Source organism: Passer montanus, unplaced genomic scaffold (assembly GCF_014805655.1).
Source record: "Passer montanus isolate IOZ18808 unplaced genomic scaffold, ASM1480565v1 scaffold28, whole genome shotgun sequence".
In the NCBI taxonomy this organism is placed as follows: Eukaryota; Metazoa; Chordata; class Aves; order Passeriformes; family Passeridae; genus Passer; species Passer montanus.
This window is the reverse complement of record NW_024367483.1, coordinates 2,557,563-2,573,496: the sequence shown is the minus strand read 5'-3', so window position 1 is coordinate 2,573,496 and position 15,934 is coordinate 2,557,563. Positions and strand designations below refer to the sequence as shown.

General features: G+C 39.3%; 1 protein-coding gene across 3 annotated transcripts in view; it reads left to right on the top strand.

The window, feature by feature from the left end:
* POU2F1 (POU class 2 homeobox 1) overlaps positions 1-15,934 on the top strand; it is a 113,126-nt gene that overhangs the window by 20,887 nt on the left and 76,305 nt on the right. The window contains exon 1 of one of the 3 annotated variants that reach the window (XM_039713135.1): positions 2,175-2,273. The exons of 1 other annotated variant lie outside the window; for it this stretch is intronic. In XM_039713135.1, the coding sequence (XP_039569069.1) occupies positions 2,192-2,273 (82 nt within the window). In that variant the 5' untranslated portion in view covers positions 2,175-2,191. Of the gene's footprint in view, positions 1-2,174; positions 2,274-7,456; positions 7,584-15,934 lie in introns of those variants that run through there. One more of the 3 variants, XM_039713139.1, reaches the window with a different exon arrangement.

The window sequence follows — 15,934 nt, the reverse complement described above, 5'->3', positions numbered from 1 at the left end:
CTTCCCTGTTTCCCTTGAGCATAATTCTGCCCTGAGGTGTTGCTGTTTCTTCCCTACATTAAGGTCGTGTGCATTTACTTTTAACATATTCAGCTCAAGATATTTCATATCCATAATGTACTTCCTATTTAAGGTTTTGGATGCTGTGAGATAGGAAACAGGTCTACCTAGGAAATAATGCTGTTAACTGAGGAGCAAAGAAATCAGATAAAGAATATGTAGTAAAATAAAGGGTTTGCAGTACTGTTTTGGCAATGAACTTGTGTCTTGACAGAGAAACTTGGAGGTACTAGGTTCCATAACAAAGCAAAACAAAATTAAATACAATCCTTTAAATAAGGGTTGATTGCCAAGTCAAATATTAGGATGCTGCTTTTCAATACGCTACTGGGGGTGAATTCAGACAACTGAGACTGGGACTTGAGAGATTTTCACTGGTTTATACTGCCTCCAAATGGTATCTTAAGCAAGTTTCCCTGCTTACATGTTCCTCAGTTTCTCAAGTTACAGTGTTTTTGATTTGCTTCTGTTTCTTTCAAGTTAAAAAAGACCCAAACAAACAAAATGTCAAACAAATAGAAACCAAGCAAAAAACCACCCCCAAACCAAAGTCCTAAATAACTTTCCTTGTTGGGTGCTTGAGGTTTTAACATTTGGGATGTATTTTGTGGCGCTTGGGTAAAAGATGCATTCCCTTCTTCCCACTTTCATTTCAGTATTGCTGGAGTAAATAATCCCTAATGTTATCCCACTGATAAAAGATACTTCAGACTAGATAGGGTGCCACAGACAAGATGTTTTTTACTTTTCCTGCCCAAGAAATGGGAAGTGGCATGATTGCAATTTTCAGGTGCTTTTCCCTTGAAATCCTGTCTGCTTTATGTTATTCAATATTCAGTTTGTAGTTTTCACAGAGTGTTATTCAAGCTACGACCCTTTGCAGCAGTTGGTTTATTTTGCACTGTGTTCAGCTCTTAGTCTTCTGTTTGCTGTCAAATATCTGCATTGTGCTATTTGGTTAGTTTTGGGATAGGTCTCTTGGATATTTTGGAGCTCTCTTACACTTAAAAAGTCATAGATGTAGTAAACTAGCACTGATCAAAAATTTTTTATTTGTATTTTCAAAAATAAGAATTTGTAAGAATAGAAAAGTATGGTTTTCAAGGAAGCTTTGGCTCTGTTACATCAGATTCTGAAAAGGACAAGCCATACAGATAGAAAAGCAATTGTAGCTGTCTTTCTGATTGAATTAGTAGTGAATGCTCTTCTAAAAGCAGCCTTCATTATTAACCCAAGTCAGTTACTAATACATGGGGACAGCTGAGTGAGGAGTCACCAACAGTGCACTGAAGAAGGTAATTGTAAGGAGGACTTAAGGAATGCTCTTCCTCACTGGCATGGTACGAGCTGCTGCTGTGGTGAAGCAGTCACCAGGTACCAGTGATACCTTAACCACCTGCTGTTAAAATGAAGGTGATGTCAAGTATTTGCTGTTGGCATTTCAGTATGGTGAAAGAAGGTTGAATAAATTGAGAGGAAATGAGCCAATCTTTGCTTAAAACTCCCGTGTGTGGTGCACGAAGCCTTGTCATGAGGGAAGTTATTTCCTCTACTCTGGTTTCCTTTATGAGTCTCCCAGCTTCTCTGAGAGAAGCATGATGGCTGGGTTTAGTTACCATGGAAGTTGGGTTGTGCCAAGGCAAGAGGAAGAACTCTTCTGGCAGAGTAATTTTAGTCAAGATACAAGGGAGATTATGTTCTTTTGGTGCAGAACATAGACTGTGGTGTTGTCAAGATGTAGTAAATCAACACAGAGTTGTTAGAGCACCATTTAACTTAACTGAAGCCTTTGAATTACACTGAAGCCTTAGGTCTCAGAGCTACTGCTTTTATAAGCTTTATTTGACTGTGATAAGGTGTGGTTACTTGGTTTTACCAGGTAAACCAGGTTTGGGAAGTTTGTGATACCAAAATCGGCCAGGAAATAAACTAACAGAATCTGAAATATTAGAAAGCAGGCATTCCTTATTATGGACACATCCAGAGGATATGCCCTCTAATCAGATGTGTATGATGAGGTTTTCCAACAGGGTATTTACTCCATCCTGATCAAACACTCATCACAACGTATTTCCTCACTAATACATAAACATTGTTTTCTCCTAGCACTAATTTCCATGCATGTGCCTCCATGGGAAGTCCTTTCATGGTCCTGGAGGATTGTCTAAAGAGGTCTCTGGTGGTTGTACTCACTGAGTTCTTCAATATTAAAGGTGACCTTTCCTTGAACTTCTTTGGGCATGTGCTGTTGCTTCTTGTTACAAAACTTGCCGAAACCCCGACTATTTTCCTCATTATCTGTTTACCCACTGGTTCCAGCTATGTTTATCATCCTATGTGCATACTTTTACCTTCTTTTATTTTTTTTCTGCTTGGTCTTTAAGATCTATCTAGCAACCTCAGGGGAACTGAAAATGTCTGTTCTCTGTCTTACTTATCACTTGCACAAACTCTTTCTCAGAGCATGAGACTACTTCACAAGTTGTACTCTGTATGGACCAAACATTACATGTTTGGGAGACAAGCTCTGTCCATTTCTCTATATGTGTAAGCAGTAGTGTGTCCATCTCCATCATTCAAACAATAGCTTCTCTTTTCCCAGCAGCCACAGCTGCTGTTGAGAGAAGGATGCTGAGGCCAAATAAAAGGGCATGCTTACAGCTCTCACAAATCTGAGGATGTGTGGCAGTCTTGGCTTAGGGAAAAATCATGCAGCAATTCCACAGTGTTTTCCTACTTCCTTGGTGTCAGGAACAAGTCTGTCTCAGGGTAAGAGTATTCAGACCAGAAAAGCTAAGCTGCCTGGACAGTGTTTTCTTTAAGAAACATTCTTGCAACAGTGGGAATAGCTTTTGAGCACTTGCTCCACCATACTGGCTTTATGTTGACTTTTGACTAAAATAACTAAACTGGTTTAATATTGCCGCAGAACCTTATGATCATTCAGGACTTGCTAACTCACAGTGTCAGGGACAGAATTTGTTATGTTAAAGGGTCTTGTACCAACCAAATTGAGGGGTTTCTATTTTGGCATTTGATGACGGTGTTGCCTTTTTTTCCTCTTGATACTCTTTACTTACTATGCTCCTATGATCATGTTGGCTTCAAATTCTGAATAAAACTCTAGTGCAGTTTCATGTTAATTCATCTGATATCTGGCCCTCGATGAAGCTGATCCCCTTTCCTTTTTGACTCTTAGTTTTTATACCTTTCCACCCTGAATGCTTTATTTTGTAATTGAACAGTAGAGATGTAGCGGTTTAATTTGTTAATTAAGTGAAAATCTGTCCCTCATTTCAGGGTTGATTTTTCCCTGTATCAGGTGGAGGAACCAATTCTCATGGTACCTCATAGTAACTGCTGGACAGAGGGAAGCAGTGGGAGCATTTGCTCTTTGGGATAATCTTTCACTTTGGTGCAGCCAACTCCCTCCCTGGCTTACCTGTTTTGGGGAACTGGGCACCAGTGTGATGCCCAGCTCTGTGTGGTGTGGTTTTTTGTAATACTGCCAGGAGAGTGGATTGCTGCTGGACAGAAAGGAGCTCATGTTTTCATACCCTTCCAGCATTCCTGTTATTTGTATTGCCACACGCCCATCGCCAGGCTTCTGCTAGGCAAATTCCTGCTGCCACTGGGAGGCAAGTGCAGTGCTGAGGTCAAGTGTGCAGAGACCCAGGGAGGATGGAAAGTCAGGAACTCTGTGTAATAACCCATTTGTACTTCAGTTTAGAATGGTGCTGTTTCTGGCCTGCGTGAGGCTCTCTTTAAAGAAGCAATCTGATACAAGTAAAGTCTCTTTGCAACAAAGAAATGCTTTTGCCTGATTGCTTTCAGTTCTGGTTTGATTTTGTAGTCTTGCTTTTTCTACAGACACCTATAGGAAATGGGGCTGTGGTTTGACTAGGGAGGAATGCCAGAAAATAAAAAGGGGTTGAGAATGTGGAGGGATGATGATTGTTATGATTATTATTAAGTTTATTTTTGCTTCTTGCTGTGGGTCTAGTATAGCCCTGAAATCTGATGTGTCTTAAAGTAAAATAAAAAAGTGAGAGCAATTACCTGGTTTTGGTAGCATGGCAACATTTCTGGAGAGATTCTCTGAAGTATTCCCAGTGGATATGCACAATTAAGGGAAGTAAGTAGTCTGGGATAGAATATATAATCTACATAGTGACTTCTAGAATAGAAAGCCTCTAAGTAGACAGGTGATTACTGTGTGCATCACAGGAGAAGGAGGACTGTATGAAAGCTATTTATGCAATATACATATTCCCTGTCTGAAAGCTAAGTGAGCTTATGCCTGGGAGCTACAATAACAAAACAAACAGATGAGATTTCTTTTTAACTTTAAAATAATACAACTGCTGCCTCCAGTCAGTGTGAGGATGAATGACTTCTCTTTTGTGATCTGTATGCTGGATTAATGCAGTATATTTTATTTGGGTTGCTTTCTGAACTGTTTCTTGATGACTGGCTCAAGTGTGGTATATGACTATACTCTGCTTGTTACCCCAAATATGAAGGGATAGCTGTACTCTGGAAGTCTTAAGAAGCTGTGCTTTGCTGAACATGTTGTTTTCCTGTGTACATGTGAAAAAATTATTCAGGAATTGTCTACTGAAGGAGTGGTGACTCTTACGTCAGTCAGTACCATCATGATAAGTGTTGCTTGCCAAGTATTTGGTATTTTCTTTCCATGTACTTGAAATCTTCTGCTGCCTAAATCTTGTTTTTCAGTCTTTTGGTTGAGAATTACCAGAAGTCAGTTTTTGGAGCTACTAGACTTCAGCCGGAGGAAAGGTTTTGTACAAATAAAATTTCATTTTACAGGAAACAATTAATTTTCTACTTTAGAAAATTAGCAGTGTTGTGTGTTTCCAGTTCCTGATTAACTTTCTAATTTTGGTTGATTTGGAGCAATTTGTCAAAAAGGCAGATGTACTTTTCCTGTAAGTTCCATGAAACTGAGCTGGGGCAGGAGGGGGATCTTAGGAATGCTAAGAGAAGACAGTGAAATGGACTCATGTTACAGGCATGGAAGAGTTAACACTAATAAATCTATCTTTAAAAATGTCCCAAAGATAAGCTGTGGTCAAATGTAATATATGAAAATCTAGCATTTGAGCCAGCATTCTCAGGATGAGATGTTGAGGTGGTCAAAGCTCTGGATTTTGGCAAAATAAAAGTAATTTTAACAGGTTTCTGTGGGGATTAAAAAAAAAAAGAGAATTCTCCTTAGCTGCAGTAAGCCTCTGTAGTTATTCATGTGTTTGCTTTGCCAGCTGTAGGAGCTTAGGTGCTGTCCAGTATCACCAGGGACTGGTGTCTGCATTTCTGTTCAGGTAGGTGTTCCAAGAGAAGCCAGTAGAATCTTTGAATTCAACTATTCTATGCAAAGTTATGTTAGTGGTTGTCTCAAGTATTTTACATTTTTACAGGTAGTACCTCAGAAATACTCCATTGCTGTCTGCTTCATATGGCTGTAACACTGTCAGTGTTCAAAATGTTTCATAAATTTAATTAATCTCAAAGACACTCCTGTACACAAAACAGATGGAGTTTTTTTTTCCAGTTATTTGAATTGCTGTGTAAGTTCTCTACTTCCATCTTTTTTTGCTTCTGTTCATTATCTATAATGTGAAATACATTCAGTCTGGTTGGTAAAACTGACATAATAGGTGCAGGTTCTGTAGTCCTTTCTAGTGGAATTCCCCCAATTTATTATTACTAAAAACCCAAACAAAACCCACATAATTATTCAGAAACACAGTTCTTAATCATGCTAAACAAGCCCTTGAAAAAGGAAGGGTTTTGCCAATTTTATTTCACAGCGTTTCCCAGGCTACATTACAGGTGGTGTAACAGAATATAAATATGCTGCCAACGTGAGACAGAAACCTTCCTTAAAAACACAACAACTGAAATCTGCTGTGTCAGTGGAGATGTATTTGTCTGTCACTTTCTGACCTTGCATTTTTTGGTAGAATTTTCGTAGTCTAATTGTGCATTGGACTTTTAAAGGAAATTAACCTTGTGCAGGCTAATGAAGATCCATACCCTTAAACTGTGTGTACTTTATATCCCTGTTTGGAAAAGAAAGAGAAATTAAGTTACAGAATTAATTTAAAACTTTTGATTTTGGGTACTGTTTTTGTTCAAATGAAGAAAAGATCTGTCATCAGAATAGTCAAGAGAGCATTATCAAGCAGCAAAGTTAGATTATTTAACGTTCTTTTGCATTCTGGAAATAGTATGCTCTAGGTAGATGCTTATGGTTGTCAGAAGGTGTAAATCAGGATGGAGATGGGTTAATTGTTGATAAGGGGCAACTTAAGATCATTATGCATTAAAAATCTATTATTGAATTAAGTTAAAACTATTCATTGTTAATAATTTATCGTGGTATCGACACAAATCTGTACATTTTCCAATCTCATGCTTTATTACAAATACTATTGGCAAATATTTTCAGCATATACATCATAGCTAAAAACCCACAAAGGAATATATAAATTATGTGTAAGTAGTTGAAGCACAGTATGAAGGGGAGGAAGTGGTCTAGAGGACAAAAAAATGCTCGAGAGAAGCACAGTCTGCAGTTATGAATTATTTCATATAAATATTGCCTATGGCATGGATATTTAAAGGGGGCGAAAAGCCGAATATATTACACGGAGCTCATATCACCCGCTGTGGGGAGCGGTTCCGAGAGGAGGGACGCAACTTGGGAGCCTCAGAGCGAGCCGAATGTTTTGTCCTCAGCGGCCCAGGTGCCCAGGGCTCCCTGGTGGTGAAGAAGGAAGGTGTGTGCTCCCGGCGGTGCGGGGCCGGGGCCGCGGGCACGGCTCGGCTCGGCACGGCTCGGCGCAGCCCCGCAGATGGCGCTGGCCCCGGCCGGCCGGGCCGCGCTCGCTGTGCCGGGAATGCTGATGGGCTCCGTGCACAGCGCCTGCCTTTCAGGTGACTGCTGGCAACCAGATGTTTTTGATAAGATTTTGATAAATGTGTTGGGATCCACTGAGAATAAGGTTTAACATGGAAATAAATAAAAAGCACCCATGGGAGTAATTCTATTTTATTTATATTCCTTAGCTTGGATAGATTTATTTTTTAAAATTTTTGTTCTCGTTCCTTTCTTCTAGCCCTCTTAATAAGAGCATTGGACAATTTATCCCCACGATGAAATTATATGAAATGTTTTTTGCCCTTTTTTTTTTTGAATCTAAAACCTTCAGCAATGCATACAGCACAACTGAATTTTCAAAAGAAAACTCTTTGAAGTCCTTTTTTCTTTTTTCTTTCTTTGTGTCTCTGTCTCCCCCTTTCTCCATCTCTCCCCCCTCCTTCTCTCTGTCTGTCAAGTTCAAGAGCAGCTCAGATGCCATGAATTAAGTGAAGCACAAAAGGGGAAAAGGAGACCCTTTTGAAGAACAAAGGCCTCCCATTAGGCTGCCGTGTTCTTTCTCTGACCAAAATTGCTCCCTACATGGTTTTTATTGCTGTCCACATGCTTGGCACATAAGGTAAATACAGTAGGACCCTCGTTACCTCACACTCTCTCTTCCTCTTCCCCCTTCAATAAATGTTTTGTCTCTTTGATGTCCCTAGTAATTCTTATACTGATTGTTCCCACCCTCATAAAAGCCCCAGGGGTAGTCATGGTGGTGGATAGCATTAGATACTGTGTAAATGCTTCCAGAAAAGAAGACAAACTGCAGCCAAAGAATTTATTTCAGGTGGAAGAGAATGGGAAGGAAATACAGATGTTTTCTTTTCAACATGTTGCCTCTTTGCCCCAGCTACGCTTATATTTCCCAGGGAAGTTCATAATTTCTTCCTGTGTGCTTCAAAAACAAACAAGGAAATAGGGCTAAGTCAGAATTATGAGAAAATGCATGCCACAAGAATTTAAAGTGATAGGAAACTTCTCTTAAGCCTTCTTGATTATTTATTTTTTCTTTGGTTTGGACAGCTCTCTGTTTCAGAGCTCTGGTGAAAAGTACCTGCTAAGGTTCAGACTGTGGTGGATTTCAAAATATGAACTGTGCAGTGCATGCCTTTAAAAAAAAAATCAGTCAGGCCCTTCCTACTGAAGAGAAATTTAAAAATAGCACTGAAATGTATGCATGCATATAAAAAACTTGAACCAGTTTAATATGCTATCTTAAACCTAAAATTGCAATGGAATATTTTAGTACTTGAATGACAAAATTTGCTAATGGTTTCAAAGACATCTTTTGGTGAGTTAATTTTTATGGCAGAATCCTGAAAGGTGAGAATAATTGATGTGAGATAGCATAACGCATGCTGAAGTTTTCTGGAAATCATAAAGTATACAAGTATTTCTTGGAATTTGAAATTATGTTCTTCACAAATAAATTGCATTCTGAGATATTTATTTTGTTATTTGTACTTGTTTTCATCTTCTGGTTCTGCGTTTTCAGTGGCATGAAGTAGTTTCATTAGGTTGTGTAACACAATTTAATATGTAATGATTAACAGAACATGTAACTGTTTTTATTTTTGGCACTGCTTCTTACTGCTACCACCTCATCTCCTGGAGTGTGTGCTTTTATGAGCATCTGCTGTTATGAACATAGTAATTCCAGAGAAAATGTCAACAAGGCTGCTTAAAGAAATAACAATGACTCTTATCAGTCTATTTTGTAGATTACAAGGCAGGGAAAATCCACCTTGAAATCTGACTTTTCATGGAAAGTCTCTTTTTTTTAAGCTTCTTTTTTTTCCCCCATGCTGCATAATAAATTTTAAATAAATTATTGGTTGTAATCACTTGAATATTTCCTCACTCTGTGTGAGCAAGTTTTTGCATACACATCTCTGCAAAGGAATTAAATTTGCTTCCCCATCCTCTTGTAATTGGCCTACTTAGCTTCCTGCTGTGTGTGTGGGGCGAGGGAGGTGATGCTGGCACTTACTGAACTTTCAGTACGTAATTGGCATATTTTGATCCATATTTCATGCAAGGATGGGTCGTCTAAAGTGGCATCTGCACCTTCAGGTGTTCTGGTAGAACGCCCCATAGGTAGCAGTGGTGCATCTGCTCGTGGTGGATGTGGGTGCTGTGATTAATGGCAGTGGCTACAGCTGCCTGAGTATGGAAGATGAACCTTTGTTCTACCTTCCCCCTCCCTCTTGCCATGCCCCATTTGTCATGTAGCCTCTCCTGTTGTCGTTTAACCTATGTCCCCTTGCTCCGTGGAGCTGTACCTGCACTCATCTTCCCCAGCCTCACAAATCTGTGCCAGACCCTCCCTTCCCCTCTGCCTGTGGGCATGGTTCTGTTCACAGGTCAGAGCAGATGCTCACCCCGGTCCTGGGCAGCAGATGCAGGACCAGGCTGTGCCAGGGTGCTCATGGCTGGAAGCTGAGCCAAGGGAGAGGAGGCACAGCTGCTGCAGCCACAGTTTAGCCACAGCAGTGGCTGGTTTGTGTTACCTACCCTCCAAGAGCACTGGGATGCTTTTGTGGGGGGCTGGGACAAGTCTGGGAGCCACTGGATTCAAAGGCTGCATGTTGGGCAGAGTAAGAGGAGGACTTTGTGAGGGAGGTGGGGCTGTGTTGCACAGAATCACAGAATTAATGAGGTTGGAAAAACCTTTGAGATCCTTGAGTCCCACCTATGGCCTAACCACCCCCATGGCGCTGAATGCCACATCCAGTCTTTTCTGGAGCACCTCCAGGGATGGTGACTCCAACAGCCCACTCCAATTCCCTGTCCCTCTTTCTGTCAGGAACTCCATTGTGTCCAGCCTAAACTCCCCCTGGTGCAGCTCAAGGCTGTGTCTGTCCCCTAGTCTGGTTGCTGGTTTTCTGGGAGAAGAGAACAATGTCATGCAATTAAGTAACATGATTTTAATACTACTTGGAATTTCTATGAGGATGAATAAGAACTAAAATATAAATCAGCTTTACCGACACAATAAAAAGTGAGTGTCAGCTTTGAGTATTCCTTTCAGCAGTAGTAAAATGATTTTCCTGGGCATGTCTTGTAGGTAACTTTTATTGAATTCCATCAGATTATTATTCCTTATACTTTTTCTTTAAGAATATGTAATATTCACCTGAAAGAGAACATTGGGAATTTTCAATTGTATGTCTGCACAAAACAGACTCACAGCCTGAATTTTGAGCTTTACTTGACAATTTCTGTATAAAGACCAGTGATATAGTAGACATAAAAATCTGGTGGCTTCCATTGAAGACTTGTTGAAATAAGTAATGAAAGAATGTTTTAGCAAGAGGCTTAGTTTTAATTATTCAAAAGTCTGTTCCTTTCTTACATAAGAACTGCAAATTTGTGAGAATAGTACCTAGTGCCTTGGAAACACTGCACAATGAAAAACACTTAGATTGCTACTCTCGAAATAAGCTGAACATTTTAAAGAAATGATGATGTCTTCAGAATGATTTTATTTCTTTGGCACTGATGCTGCTGGAATTTTCTCAGGTTTGTCTTAATTTTGAACTCCTAGATGTTGAGGAAAGGCTTAACAGAGCTCTGAAATGTGAGGTTGGTTATTGTAATCATTGAATAGTCATATTCACAGTGTAAATCCAGGATAAGAGGTTCAGTACATCATCTGTTTATTCCCCAAGGACTAATATTTCTTACTAGATTCCTAGTAGAGCCTTGAAGCTGTGTAACTACTCTCATCTTCATCACACAAAATGTAAAATCTCTTGAGGTAAATAAAATTTTCTGCTCTTATATTCTTTCATTTGCAGACAACAGTAAGCAAGACTCTTTGTACTTCAGGTTGTAGTGTGCATTCTGAGTTCTCTGCCACTGGCACATGCTCTTTTTTACTAGCTTGCTTTAGGTTATAATACAGAGATTATTCTTTTTATGTTTTCATTGCTTGTTTCTTGTATTTAGCATTTTTTTCAGGCAGCAACATAAAATGGAAACTTGTGCAAAAAAGGTTGTGTTGTATGTTGAATTTTGAACACTGAGTAAAACTTTGAAAATGTATTACCCTTCCTCTGCAGTAGGAGATTTTGCATACTGACAATTGATGTTTTCCTTTCTAGGGGCTAAATAAAATGTTAAATAAATCAGAAATTGTTGTGGCAAAATCCATTCAACCACATTCAGTAAAGAGTGTTCTCTTTTGGGTTAATTTCTCAGGCTGTAGTGGTTTAGGAAATGATGACCTGTTTTGCCATGATGGTGTGGCCTACCCTGACTGGCCATTAGAGGAGAGGAGACAGGAATTTACATGCAAGTGACCTTATGGTAACCACTTGCTCTGAAGGACATTAAATTATTCTGAAGGCTAATCTAAATTATTCTGAATTATTTTGTACAGCTGCAAGCACACAGCACTGGCAACTGACACACCGTAACTTGTGCTGCTGGAGACCTGGCCTTTTTTTTTTTTTTGTATATAATTTTTGGATAAGGAGTCTTGTGCTGATTTTTGGATATGTGTGTAGCATTCAAGTTGGGGAAGATCCATTCTCAGGTGAAGATTTTAGATATGGAGGACTTCATAAAATGTAGCCCTGAGATGTGAGGTATCTACACTTTCTCCATGGCTTAGATTAAGGGACCACTCCCCTGATTTTTTTCTGAGATACCTACAAACTTATATGAGCATATATTGTAATATTGTATAGAAACAACTGTGAGTATTCTTGGTGAGGTCTAGAGAGTTGTGTAAATGGCTTTTTCACTTCAGAGCTATTGTATGAAATTTGCTATCTAGGATTAAGCCCTCTGATCCCAGATTCTGTTTCTGGTCAGAGTACCCACACAGGAGGAGAGCAGCCTTGCAGTACTCAATTTTACATTAAAGTCTCATGGATATCTTCCATATCCATACTTGGAGAGCTTAATTAACAGAACTAATTACTGTTCCAGATAGATCTACATGTCCCAGTGCAAATTAACATGGATTTTAAGAAAGTAGAAGGGAAATGAAGCTGTCATGGTGTGTGGCTGCTTATCAGCTCTTGAGTCTGTTTTAGGAGTGCTCGCTGAAGGCTCATGTGATCCTTGGCAGCTGAAAAGTGGTGTCCAAGGTTGTGCTTGGCATTAGGAGAAGCACAGAAGCCCTTCCTGAGGCCAGGCTGCTTTTCCTTTTTCCTGCCTCATAGCCAGAGTGCGGCTTTGCTTTGTCTTCCTCGGGAAAATTGCTGCTGCTGCTGTTGGCTGTGTGGGTTTGTTCTGCGGACACGGGCTGGGAGTCTCCGGAGGAGAGAGACTCGCAGTTGTAATCTCTCCTTGCCTTGCCTCTGGTCAGGCAGCCGATTGTTTTTCTGGTTTGGTTCCTCCGGGTGGCATCTGTCTTCAGGAAAAATTTCCTTACAGCCAAGTGTGGGCTGCTGAACTGTGGCTGTCTCAGCGCCACTGTTTCTGACTGCTACGCTGAATTAATTATGTGAGCAGTTATGGTGTAGGTGCTGGAAATATTTGTGGCTGTTCAAAATGGAAGAGCTGCTCTTAAATTGATTTCTTTGTCATCCTCTTGAGCCTTTATTGTTTTTTTTTTTTTACTATACTCCTTAAAAAAAAAACAACTGAAAGATAATATTTCATATGTATAAAAGTTGGGTTTGTACCACTTAGAATGCCTTTCCTATCCTGTGATTTTATTTTCAATATTATAAGTGGTTCATATGCCTACACAGCATTTCACTCCCATCTCCTAAACTTTACCTTATTGTATCTTTCCAGGTGTAAATGCTTGTTTAATACTAATCAACTGTTTCTTTGTTGTTCAATGTATTATAGTTTAACTGTGTGTTATTGACGCAGTATTACTTGAAGGTTTCTCTTAAATGCCTGTTTTAAAGATCTGGAAAACAGTGTTCTTTTAAAGATTGGGTTTAAATTACTTGTACAGAATTAAAAATATGTGAACAGTGTGGCTGTACACGGCCAGATGTTGCAAGATCAGCATGAACCTGACAAAGCCTAGAAGGGATTCTGCTCCTGCTAGGCAAAGACTTGAACAAATACATGGGACCTGCAGTGTTCCCCCAAAGGCCAAAAGAAATGAATTCTCTCGAATCAGAATGTGATTTCTCTGGAAAAGTTTGCTCCACTGAGAACACCTTCTCAGCATCTCCTGGGACTTGAGCCATAAAGGTCTTGGGTTCAAAGCAAGCTGGAGTTTGCACAAGGCAAGTGTAGAGAAATAATTAATCTAGTGAAGGCTGGGGTACTCAGTTCTCTTGTTTCATGGAGAAAATGTGGCTGTGTTTTTGCTATATGAGTTATTCAGTTGTTTTCTGTTGCAGATTTTCATTAAGAAGGGGAGAGCTTTAAATGTTCACTTTTTTTTCATGTTTAATTTTTAAGAAATCAAGGGCTTTTTGGCTGTTGTCGTGATTTATGCCATTCATAGCTGTAAAACTGAAGTTCTTTGTTATACAAGAATCAAACTCATGTAATGGCCAGCGATTTTCCAAATACAAACCAACTGTGTATTATACAGTGGTTGTATTGCTTTGGTACCAGTCAGCTGTGAGGTGCCTCTGCTGCTGAACAGCTTTACTGGTCTGAGTAAAGTTAATAGGACTTGCAGGTAGCAGAACCTCTTTAGGTGTTACACAAGAAAGCAGCATCACGTTCATGTTCTTGTTTTTCTTCCTAGGGAAGCCATGACTAAAGACACAAGGTAGAAGTATGGAAATGGCAAAATGCTATTAAAATAGCAAAAATGGTTTTTAACATTTATCAGTGCGTAAAATATGCAGTGCAATGTCTGCTCTCAGAGATAACAACTGTATTTTTATGGTGAAAATGGAACACAACTGAACACAATTGTTCAGCAGATACTTAAAGCATTACTAGGACAGCTTTGCCTACTCTATGCCTGCTATAAATTTATGTAAACTGTACCAAAATCTGTATTTTAAGAAAATGTGTGCTCAAGTTTCCAGTATTGTTTTTTCAGATGTTTTGAGCTTATGTGCATAGAAGTTCCAAATGCCAGTGCTGCTTTAAAGTTAAAATAAATCTATTGCATTTCAGCATGTGCTATTTTAAAAGAGTATAGTTTCAAATAAAGGGAGGGAACTCCCTTATTCTATTTCAGAGTGTTCCTTGAGGAGGAACCTGTAAAAAATGCTGCTTGTGTGAATTTTCTCCTCTTCATGGGCGAGCTGGGGAAGTAGAGACGAGCAGCAGTTGGAACTTGAAAATGGATATTTCCGTATAACTAATAAAATTACTCTTCAGGTCACCAGGGCTGCAGAGTCAGCTGTTGTGTCCAGTGGATTTTGATTAAATTGGAGCGCAACATTTTCTTTTCCCCTTTGTGTGAATCTGGCTCTTTGAGGCATGCCCTCCTAGAGCATGTACTGTTTCAGTCCTTATTTCAAGCATTTCCACTCTTTGTACCTGCTTTGAGCCCTAGGATTTTTTGCCTTATACCTTGACCTTGGTGTACCGTGCATTTGTGAAGCTAATAAGGTGGATTTAAGAGAATAGCCTGTCCCTCAAGTTAAGGGTGAGAGGCTAGGAAATAAACACAGCGTGCTACAGAATGGAAGAGAACAGAAAGGGATATTTAAGAGGAGATTAAATACACCTTTACATACTTTCTAGGTGGCAGGGAAAAAGATGATGTACTGACAAAAGGCCATATTTTCTTTGTTTGGTAATATATTTTTGTTGTTTGTTAACCTATTTACAAGCTCTGAATTAGATTTTTATACAAAAAGTCTCTGAGCTTTATTAAACCTCAAAGGGCGGCAGGAGTTTTTGGGCAGGGGGATGTTTAATCCTGTTTTCCAAAAAACATTGAGATTATTAGGTTGAGCTGACTGTTAATTCCATTTTTTCTCATTTTTTGCATCCACTGTCCAGTTGGTTACATTTTTCAGAGGTGTGGAAGTCTCAAGGAGACTGCTTTCTTAGGGATTCCCCAGTAAATGGGCAGGTACAGGAAACTGCTACCATTCACATGAAAGGAAAGAATTCAGTAAGAACTGCGTCCCTCAATTGTTGGAAAATTAATGCAGAGAATTGCTCTTTATAAACATGTTTATTGCAGAAGTTCAGTAAATCACAGAAACCTATCTTTAATCTATCCTATATATATATAAAAATAAAATAACCTTAAGATAGACAAGTCTTTTGTATGGTGAACTGTACTGTTACTTTTAATCTCTGTCAATTCTTTGACTGTTTGTGGGACGCTGTACAAATGATTGTACTGGTGAAACTGAGGGTGTAGGGTAGGGCTGGAACAGGGCAGACACAGGATTGGGTTCAGAGGACATGGTTGCCTAAAGAAGTGCTTGCCAAAAAAGTAGATTTGCTGCCATGTCAATTCTTGTTCTGAGGTAACACAGATTTTTAGCTTTTCTGGAAATGACTGTGCAGAACAGCTTTTTGTAGCTTGAGTCTCTGATGTACCTACCAAAAGGGCCAAACTCTTGCTTTAATAATCTGGTTTAAAAATCTCCAAAATACAACAATTGCAAGATGCAAACAATTCAGGAAAGAACCTTTAGTGGTTTTGATGCCCAGTGAATTACATTGCCACTATCTGTATTCTATTAACATTCATATCTTGTGTTGCTTGGAGAGGAAAAAAATCTTTGACTAACTCCTAACTGAGATATGAAAACAGTATCAATTCACCATGTTTTCTTGGAAGTTTCTGTTCTGAGAAAGAAGGTAGTGTCTAAACAGATTGAGATATTAAAGAAAACTAAAATTGAGCAGTGCGATGACAGCTTTTTTCTGTAAATTTCCTCTATTAGACTATTACACATATCACATACTAGTTCAGTCCAAAATAAATTTGTTTATGGTATGGTGGGCTCTGTCTTGTTCTTCATTACCAGGGCAAGTATTAGAAGCACCTGGAAAAAATTGAGGGTTTATGGGTAT